Source organism: Nematolebias whitei, chromosome 23 (genome assembly GCF_014905685.2).
Source record: "Nematolebias whitei isolate Nwh7 chromosome 23, NemWhi1, whole genome shotgun sequence".
NCBI lineage: Eukaryota > Metazoa > Chordata > Actinopteri > Cyprinodontiformes > Rivulidae > Nematolebias > Nematolebias whitei.
The window spans coordinates 9,958-22,486 of NC_056520.1; the positions used below are offsets into that span (position 1 = coordinate 9,958).

Consider the following 12,529-nt stretch of genomic DNA (forward strand, 5'->3'; position numbering starts at 1 on the left):
CTCCCTCACTATCCATCCTTCGGTTCTAACAGTCTTATACTGCCATCCGGTGGTCCAAAAAGGTACTAGACAAAAATTAACCGATATTTTTTCAAACATTATCGTAAATCGCATCATAACAAATTTTGCTGGGCGATAAATTGCCTCAGAAATTATTGCGATAAACGATAATATTGTTTAAAATTTGACAATAATCTGTAATTATTGTCAAATTTAAGAAGAAATGTTGGTTAATTTTTGTATGTAGTACCTTTTTGACCACTGGATGGCAGTATAAGACTGTATGAACCAAAGGATGGATAGTGAGGGAGCGAGCAGCGTGTCTCTTTAAGAAAAAAATGGGAGAGGGAGGCCCCTTGACGTGACATGGGCTGTCTCTCTTCGGTTATCAAAATGGCGGACGCTCGGTGTGGTTTGAGCTACTTAGCATTTTTCTCACAAAGCTTTTAATAAAAAACGAGTAAACAAGTTCTCAGCTTCTTTTTGCAGAGAAAAGCAACTTTTTACACGAAGGCACGGGTTTCAACCGTGAATTTTGGAGCTTCGACAAGACGGAGGTTTTTTTCCTGAGATGGGCCTGTTAGCTTAGCTCGTAGCTTAGCTGCTTTTAACGATCCAAAAACGGGATTTTTGATCCGTTAAAACGGATTTTTCTAAAAAAGAAGAAAAAGGGAAGGGTCATTAAAGAGCACCGGACTTGAGTCTTTTGTCATCCAGTGTCCAGTAGAAAGAGAGACTTGAAGAAACGATAAAGCCGATAAATGAAAATGAGGTTGATACTTTTCATTTATCGTGCGATTAATTGATTTATTGTTTATCGCGACACGCCTAATCAGGACACACATGACCCTGAGCAAACGACCAAGTGGTTTAAGGGCAACAAAGATTTAAAGTCCTGATCTCAGTCCCAGAGAAAACCTGTGGGCAGAGCTGAAAAAGGAGACTCAGTTAGACCAGTTCTGTCAGGAGGAACGGGATAAAAATGTTGATGGAAAGCCAAAACGTATCACCCAAGTCAGTTTGGGAAGTTAAGACCCAAAACAGGAAAGAATTAGTCAGACAGCGAGCTAAAAACAAAAAGGGTTGACTTTTTGTATGGTGCATTAAACATGTTTTCAGCTGTATGTCATAAAACAGACAAGAACGAACACACAGCTGTGTGGGACCCTCTACTTGAGACTTGAGACCAAAGAGCCATGATTACACAGATGCTGACGACCCTCCGCCTGTACTTTGGTTTGATGTGTTGACGTTGGCAGATGGCTTCAAACCTTTTCAAAGCCGGGTTTTTAAAAACACCTTTAAAGTCCCTCTAAACACAGGACGGTCCTCAAAGTGGCCCCCTGGCAGATGTGAAATCTGCCCCTTGGTTCTCCCAGATCGATCGGGAACGGTGTGTGAAAGCCTCCGAACTCATTTGGGTCTTGGGAGTTTGGCGAAAGAGGCTCGTCGTCGTTGAGCGCGGGAACTCTCGGCGGCTCCGAGCTGTTCGGTGTTTGTTTGGTCGTTACTCACACAGGAAGAGAACTTGCGCTCGGCTCTTTGAACCGCCTCCACTGGCAAATTAAGACGTCCCAAAGACAAAACTGTCTTTTTTTTGTGTCGTTTCACAGGGAACCACTAACGACGGGGCCAGCAGCCACAGGGTCCTTTGGTGCTACTAGTCCCTGGCGTCCCTCAGGGCGGCGGACACTCAGCAGGGAGCAGGACGGCTTCCTGAAGCCAGACCACACTCACCTTCAAATTATAACCCAAAGTTTTGTAAATTTGTTTCATACCTCATTTTGTAGTTTTTTTCTACTGTATTTTTTGTGTTTTGTTTTCTATTGATGCTACGGTTAAATTTGTACGTGAGCCGTTTCCTTGAAGCCGCAGAACGGCGACATAAAGTTTTTACGTAAAACTGAGCGTTGGGTTTTATTTCCGTCCAGAATCTCCTCCTTCGATTACGTCAAGAAATTTGTGATTGGTTATTTTTGGTACCATTTCCACAAATCATAAATCAAAACGTTCAGCTCTTTCAGGATAATCCTGCTGTGACTTTTGGTATTGGTGCAACTTTAGCTTTTTGAAATATTTAGCCTTTTCTGGCTTTTTTTTTCCTCACAGAAAATGAATTGAGCTCATTTTACAGCCTTTAAATCTTTAGAATTGTTTACAACCTGCTCCTTTAGCTTCTTTCAACTTCCTTCTGCAAATTTAAACTTTTTCAGCTACTTTCAGATGTTTTGTGCTCTTTTCAGATTCATCCTGCTAACTACAACATTTTTAGGCTTTTTCTAACTTCTTTCTGCTATTTAAGCTATTATTTAGCTGTTTTTATGCTAATTTGCGCTTTTTCGGCTAATTTTAACTTTATTCAGCCTAATTCAGCAACAATGTGCTCTCCACTTCCTTCTGGTAATTTAAGCTTTATATTTTTTAGCTACTTTTCAGCTGTTTTTCTTTTATAATTTTTGCTAATTTCAACTTTTTCAGATAATTTCAATTTCTTTGTGCTCATTTCTGCTTTCTACTGCTAATTTAAGCTTGTTCTACTTTTACAGCTACCGCTTTAGCACTTTGTAGCTAGTTTCAGCTGTTTTCAGATAAATTCAATATTTTGTGCTAATTTCTGCTGCCTTTAGTCTAATTAACTTCTTTACGCTAATTTTAGCTTGGTATGTTCCTTTCAGCTTATTTCAGCTACCATTTAGCTGTTTTATGCCAATTTTAGCTTTTTCAGCTAATTCCGCACTTTGCAATAATCTCAACTTTTTTCCAGCCCAATTCAGCAAAAATGTGCTCTCTCTACTTCCTTTTGGTAATTTAAGCTTCTTTCTGCCTTTTTAGCTTTTTTCTTTTTTCTAATTTCAGCCTTTTTAGCCAATTTCCTATTTTTTGTGCTCATTTCTGCTTATTTAAACCTAATTCACCAAATATGTGTTCTTTCTGCGTTTGCTTTCTAATTTAGGCTTGTTGTTCCATTTCAGCTACATTTCAGCATTTTTTAAGCTAATGTCAGCCGTTTTTCAGCAAGTTGTTCTGCAATAAGCATCCACACTGCATTTTCGCAGGAAATGCAGTTTCTCTAGTTTGACTTTAAATCGCTGTGATTTTGCATTCTGATATATTTTTTAGTTCTAGCTGAAGCACTTGCTGTCACCTTGAATTGTAGCTCAGCCAAAATAACTGATGCGAATCTGACGAAGATGTAAAAAGTTCTGAACACGGAGTCGTTTTAATTCATCGCCGTCCACTTTTGTCTTAGTTCTGCTGAGACTAGACTTTAGCTGCTCACGACAATCTGAACTAGAGAAGTTGTATTTCCTGCAAACATGCAGTGTGAATGCTTATTGTAGAAGAACTTGCTGAAAAACAGCTGAAAATAGCTAAAAACATGTTGAAATGTAGCTGAAACTCAAGAACAAGTCTCAATTTGCAGAAGAAAGCAGAAAGAACACACATTTGCTGAATTAGGTTTAAATAAGCAGAAATTAGCACAAATTTAGGAAATTAGCTAAAAAAAGGCTGAAATCAGAAAAAAATAGTTGAAAATGCAGAAAGAAGCTTAACCTACCAGAAGGAAGTGGAAAGAGATTAAATAAGCTAAAAAATGTGGAATTAGCTGAAAAGGCTTAAATTAACATAAAATCAGCTAAATAGTAGCTGAAATAGAAAAAGCTGAAACTAGCAAAAAAAAAGCTGAAATCAGAAAAAATAGATGAAAAGTAGATGAAAATGCAGAAAGAAGCTTAAACTATCAGAAGAGGAAAGAAATTAAATGAGCTAAAAAATGTGGAATTAGCTGAAAAGGCTTAAATTAACATACAATCAGCAAAATAGTAGCTGAAATAGAAAAAGCTTAAACTAGCAGACAAAAGCTGAAAGGAGCATAAAGAAGTTAATTTGGATGAAAGTAGCAAAAATTACCCTGGAAAAACTTGAATTTATCTGAAAACAGCTAAAATTAGCTAAAAAATGCTAAGGTAGTTGAAAAGGTAGAACAAGCTTAAATTAGCAGAAGAACAAAGAACACATGGTTGCTGAAAGAAACATAAAAAAGCAAAAAAAAAAGTGGAAACGATCTGAAAAACAGCTGAAAAGTAGCTGAAAAAGCAGAAGGAAGTGGACAGAGCATATTTTCACTGAATTAGGCTGAAAAATGTTGAACTGAGTGCAAAAATGTGGAATTGGCTGAAAAGGTTTAAAGTAGCATAAAACAGCTAAATAGTAACTGAAATAATAAAAGTTGCAGCTGAAAGGCGCACAACAAGCTTAAATGAGCAGAAAGACATTAGAAGCAGCACAAAAATGTTGTAGTTAGCTGAAAGAATCTGAAAGTAGCTGAAAAAAGTTAAAAGGTTGTAAACACATCTAAAGATTTAAAGGTGGTAAAATGAGCTCATTTCATTTTCTACGAGAAAAAAAAAAAAACATTCCTCATTCAAAGAGCTATCTACAACAGGTAAGATGTTAATTGTTAGTAACCTTTCCACAGAATCCCACTAAAACATCTGAACTGAGAAATGAGAAGGAAAACGTTTCAGTTTCATAATAAGACGCAACGGCTGCGTGTAGCATGTTAAGCTAGGTTTTTGTTTTTATTACATACGTTTGTCCAGCTTCAGCATTTAACATGTGGTTTTTGGAAAATTAAATTTTACGTTACTGGGTATTTTTATTTTACTAAAAATAACTATAATCCTACTGTATTTTTCTGCACTGCTCGAAGTCATTACTGAGACGTTACAATAAGACGGGTTTTTTTTTGTTTTTGTATTTGTAGAGATAAACCATCAGACAACCACAAGACAAAAAGTCCCGACCAAACATAAAACTCCTGAAAACATTTGCTCGTTCCACGAATATGACCCGAGGACGCGTCAGAGCACGAACACCGTAGTTTTTGTTTCGGCTCATCCTTTGAGGTAGAAAAAAAAAAAAAGACGCATCTGAAATCTGGATCCTTGTTTAAAACAGCTTCATCTCATGCAAAAACTAAACAGTCCCTCGGACTTTTCCAACAAAACTACCCCCCCCCCCACCCAGAAAGTTAAATTAAAACCCTCTTGTGGTTTAGTCCTTCGCTCCCCCCACAGCCGACCTCTTCGTCCTCCTCATCTGCCGACCTTGCCCAGCCGGTGGTCCGTTTTGGGGTTGGCGATGATGGCCTGAACGGCGACGATGGCCTCGTTGATCTTGGTCTGCAGCTCCCTCAGCTCCTCGATGTGCAGCAGGCGCAGGATCTGAGCCGCTTCGTTCAGGGTCGCGTCTGAGGGGACACGCTCGAGTTAGCGTTTTACAGTCGCTCCTTCTTAAATTAACTCATTCGTTAAAATCTCCGCTCACCTCCGGTGTCAAAACCCAAAACGTGCTTGTCTAAAGCTACAGGAACTCCCTGCAGAGACGACAAGGAATTAACAATTAATGTAACTGGAGGACGTCACTACGAAGGCTTTAACGGCCTCGATCGGGGGTGTGGCCTAATACATTGGAAACCAGAAGCTCCGCCTACATATGAATATGTAGGCGGAGCTTTTATTTTTATAGATTAAAAAAATAAATAAATCAGGCCAACTTTGAGATCAGAAATAAATTAATGAGATTTATAATAACTAGGAACTTGCTGAAAAACAGCTAAAATTAGCTTAAAAAAATTTTAAAAACAGCTGAAATTAGCTAAAAACATACTGAAATGTAGCTGAAAAGGAAGAACATGCCCAAGTTAGCAGAATAAACCATAAAGAACACATATTTGCTGAATTAGGTTTAAATAAGCAGAAATTAGCTAAAAAAAAAATATTAAATTAGCAAATAGCAACTGAAAAGTAGCTGAAAATGCAGAAAGAAGCTTAATCTACCAGAAGACAGTGGAAAGAGCTGAAAGGAGCTCATAAAATGAGGAATTAGCTGAAAATCCTAAAATTAGCACTGAAACAGCTAAATAAAATACGAAAGAGCAGAAAAAGCTGAAACGAGCAAAACAAGCTGAAATGACCAGAAACGAGGTAATTAGGCAGAAAGTAGCAGAAATTACCATGAAAAACTTAAATTTATCTAAAAACAGCAAAAATTAGCTGAAAATGTAGAACAAGCTTAAGCAGAAGAAAGCAGAAAGAACACATTTGTCCAATTAAGTTGAAAGAGGCGGAAATTAACACAAAAAGTTGAAATACGCAAAAAAAAAAAAAAAAAAACAGCCGAAAAGTAGCTAAAATACCAGATAGAAGCTTCAATTACAAAAAGGAAGTGGAGAGAGAATATTTCTGATGAACTGGGCTGAAAAAATGTGAAATTAGCTGAAAAAGTTAAAATTTGCATAAAAACAGCTAAATATTAGCTGAAATAGCAGAAAAAGCTGAAAGCTGCAGAAACAAGTAGAAAGGAGCATAACAAGCTGAAATTAGCAGAAAGAAGTTTGAAGAAGCACAAAAATGTTGTAGTTAGCAGAAAGAATCTGAAAGGAGCACAAAACAGCTGAAAAAAAAAAACAGCTGAAAGTAGCTGGAAAAAAGTTTAAATTTGATTAAAGCAGCTGAAGCAGAACAAAATGTGAAAGGAGCAGTAAAAGGTTGTAAACACATCTAAAGATCTGAAGGATGCATGAGCTCCATTCATTTTCTACTAGACAAAAAGTGTCAGAAAAGGCTAAATATTTCAAAAAGCTAAAGTTGCACCAATACCAAAACTCATAGCAGGATTGTCCTGAAAGAGCCGAACGTTTTGATTCACGATTTGTTGAAACAACTGAAAACTGGGGGACGAGAAAGACGCAGAAAAATGTACGGAAGAAAAATGGATCACAATAGAGTGATTGCTTCACAAACATTCTCACAACAATAAACATGTAAACTGTATTTAAATAATTTATCTAATCAGTTTTAATATCTGCATTAAAAGATTAAATTCTACGAAAACTCTTCAAACATTATTTCAGTTGAATCAAACATGCGCGCTGGTTAGGCCTGTCACGATAACAAATTTAGCTAATTGTCTCAGAAATTATTGCGATAAACGATAATATTGTTTGGAAATTTTCAATAATTAGTAATTATTGTCGAACTTAAGAAGAAATGATGGTTAATTTTTATGTGTAGTACCTTTTTTGACCACTTGATGGCAGTATAAGACTGTCTGAACCGAAGGATGGATAATGATCAGCTTAGCTGCTTTAAACGATCCAAAAACACGATTTTGGTTCGTTAAAATGGATTTAAAAGATCAAAGAGAAAGGGCGGGGTCAGTGAAGGGCACCGGAGTTGAGCCTTTTGTCATCCAGTGTCTTCAGTAGAAAGAGAGACACGAAGAAACGATGAAGCCGATAAATGAAAACGAGGCTGATCATTTTCATTTATCGTGCGATTAATTGATTTATTATCGTGACAGGCCTAGTCCTGGTAGTGCTACAGAGTGTGACGTGCGCACGTTTACCTCTCTGCTTTGGTTGGCTTTAGTGATGGCCTCGGGCGAAAGTCTCTCCTGGATCAGAATACGGACGGCCTGAATATAAAACATCAAAACAATTCGAAAATATAAAACATCCCAGGAGTTCAACTTCAAATCTGTAAGAAAACGAGGACTTTTATTGTGGTGATACCGAGTCCAAAGAGTTCACTGCTTCAACAGTTGGGAGGCTTTTATTGTGAAATTAGTCAGGAGCAACTTCCTCCAATAAATGTTTACCGCTTCTTAGACGGGTGCACGAGTAGTTAAAAAAAATAAAGTGTGTTTGGAAGCATTTCAAACAGTCAAGCACGGTGGTGGTAACATCATGCTGTGGTACTGACGCGCTACATAAAGTGGACAGAACAAATTTCTGCGCCGGCTGTAAACTGTGAAGTGTCTGGTGATCTGGCCGTAGCGTACGGGTACACGCCAACTCCCACCTTGAGCATGACCAGGTAATCGTCGTGTCTTTGAATCTTGAGGATGTTTGCCAGAGCTGTAACTCCTGCTTTGAAATCCGGAGCATTGCCTGCGAAAGAAGGAATAAAGAGTCAGAGGGGAAGAAGGAAAATCAGTAAAGGTGAAAGAGAAGCGCTCCAACACGTACAGTCCAGGTTGACGAGAGGATCCGCCGGTTTATCGCTCACACCCGAAGCTGCCAACGGCTGGCAGTTCTTGTACTTCTCCACTGCAAAACACGCACAAATTAAAGGATTTATTAATCAATAAAAGCATTAAATTCTGTATTTCCACCTCTTTTCCACGAGTCTCCATCATTCGCAAACGGCGAACATCGCATTTCTTTTTCAACGACTGAATAAATCATTTATCGTTAAACAAAACAATAACGGGCTTATAAAGCATCCTTGAGGTACGCCATTTTTTACTACTTATGTTCTTGCTCAATTCTAACTTGTGCAGATAAAAAGTTTTGAATACAGTTAAACATTTTTCCAGAAATACACATTTGATATAACTGTGAATGTTTGCATTCTTAACTTTTTGCAGCTACTTTTAGCTAATTTCATCAGTTTTTTTTAGCTGTTTTGTGCTCTTTTCAGATTCTTTCTGCTAACTATAACATTTTTGTGCTTGTTTTAACTTCTCTCTGCTAATTTCAGCTCGTTATGCTCCCGTAAGCTTATTTCTGCAAGTTTCAGCATTTTCTACAATTGCAGCTACTATTAAGTTGTTTTATGCTAATTTTAGCTTTTTCAGCTAATTCCACATTTTTTGCACTCATTTCCACTTTTTTCTGCCTAATTAAGCAAAAATGTGCTCTACTCACTTCCTTCTGGTAATTTAAGCTTCTTTCTACTTTTTCAGTTACTTTTCAGCTTTTTTTGGTGCTAATTTCAGCTTTTTTCAGCTAATTCCCACTTTTTTTGTGCTCATTTTTGGTTCTTTCAGCCTAATTGGACAAACATGTTCTTTCTGCTTTCTTCTGCTAATTTAAGCTTGTTCTACCTTTTCAGCTGTTTTTACATTAATTCAAGTTTTTCATGGTAATTTTTGCTACTTTCATCCTGATTACCTTATTTATGATAGTTTCAGTTTATGCTCCTTTCAGCTTATTCTGCAAGCGTCAACTTTTTCTACTATTTCAGCTTTTAGCTGTCTTTACACTAATTTTAGCTTTTTTAGCTAATTCCACATTGTTTGCACTAATGCCAACTTTTTCCAGCTTAATTCAGCAAAAATGTGCTCTCTCCTCTTCATTCTTGTAATTTAAGCTTCTTTCTGCCTTTTTAGCTACTTTTCAGCTGTTTTTTTGGTGTGTGCTAATTTTGATTTTTTTCAGATAATCCCCCTTTTTTGTGCTCATTTTTTGGTTCTTTCAGCCTAATTGGACAAACATGTTCTTTTTGCTTTCTTCTGCTAGTTTAAGCTTGTTCTACCTTTTCAGCACTTTTCAGCTAATTTCAGCTGTTTTTAGATTAACTCAAAATTTTAATGGTAATTTTTGCTACTTTCATCCTAATTAACTTCTTTAAGATAATTTCAGCTTGTTATGCTCCTTTCAGTTTTCTTCTGCTAGTTTCAGCTTTATATGATATTTCAGCAACTATTTAGCTGCTTTATGCTAATTTGAGCTTTTCAGCTATTTCCACCAGTTCATTTCAGCTCTTTCTGCTTCCTACTAGTAATTTAAGCTTCTTTCCGCCTTTTCAGCTATTTTTAGCTAATTTCAGTTTGTTTTTTTTAGCTAATTTCTGCTTATCTAAACCTATTTCAGCAAATCTGTATTTTTTCTTCTTCTAAGTTAGACTTGTTCTTCCATTTCAGCTGTTTTTCACCAATAAGCATTCACACTACATTTTCACAGGAAATCCAGTTTGTCCACTTTAATTAATAATCCTTCGCCCACGTCGTGCCGTACGCTTTCTCTACATAAAAACAGAAGGAATGCACGTCGCCCGCCGCCTTTCCTGCCAGAGCTTCAAACTAAAATCGTCGAGCCGTTTTGGTCGAAACACTGAAAATGACTTGGTGCCCACGCTCAGAGTCCGCGTTAGGGATGACTGTCGGCTACAACCACAAGTCTGAGCCCGATCTCTGCAGTCGGCAGCTGTAGCCGTTCTTATGTTGAGCTGCGGCGGACATATTGAAATCGAATGACTACAAGATATTTTACTAACATGCCTCTAAAAGGTTAAGGATAATAATAAAATGAACACTGGGAATGTGTAATGTCTGTCATCATAGCCCCACCTGCTGGTCAGCAGCGGTACTGCACCTGCTGGGACTTGGACCATACCTGTGCAGCTTCCATCTTACCGTTGTCCCCGTACTCGTAACGCACAGCCAGGCCCAGCAACCAGTCCACAGCCTCCTTCCGCTCCTGGACTCCAAACGGACAGTTCAGATCCTGCAGGTACTGCGAAACACACCAAGGAAGCTCAAATTATACGAGACCCGCACGACGGAGGGGGTCGTGTTGGATCGCCTCACCTTCTCGTAGGCTTTGGGCCAGTCTGCGCTGGGGATGTTCCTCAGGTTGCCTCTGTCCTCGATCTTGTAGTGTCTGATCTTCTGGTCCTCCAGCCACACGATGCAGTTTCTGAACTGAGTTTCATCTGAACAGGAAGCAGATACGAGTCATTGTTCACACAAGCTGTAGAGCAAATCACATATTATGATTACCAGCTGTGTCGTACAGTCAAATTATTAATATTATAGAAATTGTGGAGAGTTTTGCTCATATATATTAAATGGACTTGGATGATAAAATTGTTCCCAATCATTATAGGCGTTTAATGAACAACAAAATACCTTAATGATATTGCATGTACCTTCCTAGTAATAATGCCGAAAAGTGCAGTGATATATTTGAATTCCTCCTAAAACATAATGAACACAACTTTTGCTAAAATGAGGAAGAATTCCAAAAATAGTTATTTTCAACATAGGAGTTCGGTCCAAGTCTTGAGGGATTCTGGGATACGTGCTCGTTAGCCCCAGGTCCACTTTCAACTGATCAAAACTTGCTTATTGTATATTAGTTTCTCACCTGAACAGTCAAAGCCGTTAGGATCGTGATAATCTAGAGCTGTTAGCTTTCTACGAAACATTTCACAGCGCGTTTTAGGTGCAATTCCACGGGTTTTTTTTTTTTTTTAAATGTTCTCACAGGAGTCTTTGACAACTATGCTACTAGCTCGCAATGTGCGGCAATGCGCATGCGTCACCGGAAACTACGCAATGCTCCTTCTTCTTCTTCCGCTTGTGAAGGTTTGTTGGCGGTTGGCAATACAGTAAGGGAGCGCATTAGCGCCACCGACTGGTAGGTGGCTCGTTGAGGATTTTTTTTTTCCTGAACTGTACAAATTCTAATAATCAGCTTCGTTAAAAGGAAATATATATATATATATATTTTTATTGATTTGATCCTAACCCTAAATGGTTAAGCAGCTCACTCACATAGTGGATTAAAATTAACTTATTTAAAAATGCTTTGCTCAGCTGTTACCTTTTGAAATACCACAGCTTATACGCTAACAGCCGAAATCAAATATGTAATTTAAACTTAATTTCAAGCGCTTTAAAAAAAAAAAAAAAACTAATGTTAGAATGTCAAAATGCTGTTCTTTGATGTATTAACTTTTAACAGAATTGTTAAAGTTAAAACAAGCAAAAGCTAAAGCACAAAGAGCTAAAGCTTTAAATTAGCAAAAAACATCAGAGCAGCCGAAGAAAAAAAAAGTTGGTTAGGAAAATTGTAATTATTTTAGTTGCTGTTGCGCCAGCTTTAGCTAATGTGTTGCAAATTTTAACTTCAATACTAAACTTAAAAAATAGTTTAATTTTAGCTTTTAGATAATGCCAAAACTAAAACAGTAGCTAAAAAAAAAAAAACACATTGTCTAAAAGCTAAAATTAACAAACTAGTTGCCAAGTTTAGTAATGAAGTTAAAAATAGCAACACATTAGCTAAAGCTGGCACAACAGCAACTAAAATCTAGTTATTTTCCTACCCAACTTTTTTCGGCTGCTATTTTCTTCAGGGATCACAATTCGCACAACCAGAGCAGCTAAAGTCCTGATTAAGTTAGACAGTAGCTAAAATTACTTTTAGTAAAACTTAGCACTCACTAAAAGCTAAATTAAATTTGAAGTAATCAAAACATGATCTAAAATTAAATTATCTAAAATGTTAATATTGAAACAGTAGCTAAATTACACTTAGCAAAATATTAGCACAACAGTTACTAAATGCTAATATCAGCCGAACAGTTAAATTAACATTTAAAAGCTAAAATTACATCAGTAGCTATAATCTAATAAGACAATAGCTTACGCTAAATTTAGCAGAACATTATCTAAAATTAGCACCACCATAGCTAAAAGCTAAAATTAACAAACTAGTTGCCAAGTTAATTAAGTAAAATTAGTAAAAGATAAAGTTGGCACAACAGCAACTAAAATCTAGTTATTTTCCTACCCAACTTCTATTTTCGGCTGCTCTTTTCTTCAGCTAAAATCTTAAGAAGTTAGCTGAAATTACTTTTAGCAAAACATTTGCTTAAATTAGCACTCGCTAAAAGCTAAACTAGGCTAAATTAAATTTGAAGCAATCAAAACATGATCTAAAATTAAATCA

General features: G+C 37.1%; 1 protein-coding gene across 1 annotated transcript; it reads right to left on the reverse strand.

Annotated features, from left to right (window-relative positions):
* Positions 1-4,587: 4,587 nt before the first annotated feature.
* Positions 4,588-11,128, reverse strand: rtraf (RNA transcription, translation and transport factor). The gene is made up of 8 exons (XM_037696673.1): positions 10,940-11,128; positions 10,381-10,505; positions 10,207-10,306; positions 8,036-8,116; positions 7,869-7,957; positions 7,414-7,482; positions 5,332-5,380; positions 4,588-5,254 (listed from the first exon to the last, which is right to left on the reverse strand). Exons 1-8 carry the CDS (start codon positions 10,998-11,000, stop codon positions 5,100-5,102), a joined length of 729 nt encoding a protein of 242 aa, XP_037552601.1. The 5' UTR covers positions 11,001-11,128; the 3' UTR covers positions 4,588-5,099.
* Between the last annotated feature and the right edge of the window lie 1,401 nt (positions 11,129-12,529).

Coding starts and splice junctions, on each gene's coding strand:
- rtraf (XM_037696673.1), bottom strand. CDS start 11,000: ATGTTTCGTAGAAAGCTAACAGCTCTAGATTATCACGATCCTAACGGC. Junction 7,958..8,035: donor TCCTCTCGTCAACCTGGACT/GTACGTGTTGGA, acceptor CTTCTTTCGCAG/GCAATGCTCCGGATTTCAAA. Junction 5,381..7,413: donor AAGCCAACCAAAGCAGAGAG/GTAAACGTGCGC, acceptor TCGTCTCTGCAG/GGAGTTCCTGTAGCTTTAGA.